This window comes from Alternaria atra (genome assembly GCF_907166805.1).
Source record: "Alternaria atra isolate CS162 genome assembly, contig: 23, whole genome shotgun sequence".
Lineage (NCBI taxonomy): Eukaryota > Fungi > Ascomycota > Dothideomycetes > Pleosporales > Pleosporaceae > Alternaria > Alternaria atra.
The window spans coordinates 3,905,432-3,907,465 of record NW_025091321.1 but is presented as its reverse complement, the minus strand read 5'-3'; the positions used below and the strand labels follow the sequence as shown (position 1 = coordinate 3,907,465).

Sequence of the window (2,034 nt, the reverse complement as noted above, 5' to 3'; positions counted from 1 at the left end):
ATGGCGGTGGAAAACTACGACATCGTTATCGTTGGCGCGGGACCCGTTGGTCTTTGTCTCTCAACGTGCCTGGCGAGATGGGGTTACAAGATCAAGCACATCGACAATCGTCCGGAACCGACCGCCACTGGACGGGCGGACGGAATTCAGCCACGTTCTCTGGATCTTCTCCGGAACATGGGCCTTAAGCGCAAGATTATGGAATATGAACCTGCGAAGGTTTATGAGGTGGCTTTTTGGGATCCAGCGCAAAAGGGTATCCACAGGACAGGTACTTGGGCTAGTTGTCCTAAGTTTATCGATGCGCGGTACCCATTTACTACGCTTCTTCACCAAGGCATGATCGAGCGGACGTTTATTTCAGATATTGAGAAGCACGGCAATGGCATCCAAAGACCCTGGACAATCAAGGGATTCAAGAACGATGGCAAGGACCAGACATATCCTGTTGAGGTCAGCTTGGCGCATGTTGATGGTACAATGGAGGAGACTGTACGCGCGAAGTACTTGTTCAGTGGAGAGGGAGCGAGGAGTTTTGTGCGTGATCAACTGGGTGTCAAGATGATCTACAAGGATCCTATTGCGCATGTTTGGGGTGTCATGGACGGAGTAGTCAGGACGAACTTCCCAGACATCAAGGTATGTATTGCTCAACGTTCTTTCCTCGCTTGAGTACTAACAGCGGCCTAGATGAAATGCACAATCCACTCCGACAACGGCTCCATTATGATTATCCCACGTGAAAACAACATGGTCCGCTTGTACATCCAAGTCGCATCCTCGACTGATAAAGACTGGGACCCGCGGAAATCTGCCTCCGCAGAAGAAGTTCAAGCACGTGCCAAAAAGATCTTCGAACCATACACCATCTCATGGGATCGCGTGGAATGGTACTCAGTCTATCCGATCGGCCAAGGTATTGCTGAACGCTACACACTCGACGAGCGCGTCTTCATGGGTGGTGATGCATGCCACACACACAGCCCCAAGGCCGGCCAGGGTATGAACACAGCCTTCTTGGATGCAGTGAACTTTGCATGGAAGATTCATCATGTAGAGAGTGGCTGGGCACCGCGCTCCCTCCTGTCAACATATGAGTCTGAACGTAAACTCATTGCCGAAACTCTCCTCGACTTTGACGCCCGGTACGCAAAACTCTTCTCTGCACGGATACCCTCAGCTGGTGAAGTCGCCGGTGCATCAACAAAAGAAGCAGCAGAAGACAACGAGTTCATCAAGACGTTCAAAGCAAGCTGCGAATTCACCAGCGGATACGGCGTCGCGTATAAACCCAACATGGTAAACTGGGGCCCAGAACACCCCGCACAGCACCCTCTCATCTTATCCTACGAGAAGGGTACAACCCAACGAACAGGAAGAATCATGACACCAGCAACCGTCACCCGAGTCGCAGATGCCAACGTCGTACACTTGGAACAGGAAATCCCCATGAACGGCTCCTACCGTATGTTCATCTTCGGCGGTACCTTGGACAAGAGTGCAACAGCACTCAAGGATCTAGCGACGCAGATGTCGTCCCCAACGTCCTTCTTCAGCACATTCCTCCACCGCGACCTCAAGGAGAAGGACCGTTACCACGAACGCCACAACCCACATACTGATTTCCTCACCCTGGCCCTTGTCTTCTCGGCGCCGCGCTCAAGTATCCATATTGATGAGCAATTGCCTCAGCCGTTTAACCGCTATGCTGATCACGTTTACGCGGATGATGTCTGGGACCAGAGGGTGCCGGATGCGAAGGCTGCGGCGCACGCTAAGATGGGACTTGATGAAGAGAGGGGAGGTGTGGTCGTTGTCAGGCCGGATGGGTATGTCGGTGTTGTTGTTAAGCTAGAGGAAGGGAAGGGAACGTGTGAGGCGTTGGATGCGTGGTTTTCGGGGGTCACGGGGAAGAGGCTTGGGGGTGAGCGGGCGAGTTTGTAAATTTTGATTTGCCATAACGGGAATACTGTCGATACGAGATATGCATAGCGTTGCTTAGATTTCATGAATTAAATACTCAAATTCGTATGA

At 51.9% G+C, this 2,034-nt stretch overlaps 1 protein-coding gene across 1 annotated transcript; it reads left to right on the top strand.

Annotated features, from left to right (window-relative positions):
* ALTATR162_LOCUS4849 (uncharacterized protein) lies at window positions 1–1,944 on the top strand (the record flags this gene model as incomplete). Its single annotated transcript, XM_043312464.1, has 2 exons — window positions 1–639; window positions 691–1,944. 2 exons carry the CDS (start codon window positions 1–3, stop codon window positions 1,942–1,944), a joined length of 1,893 nt encoding a protein of 630 aa, XP_043168399.1.
* Between the last annotated feature and the right edge of the window lie 90 nt (window positions 1,945–2,034).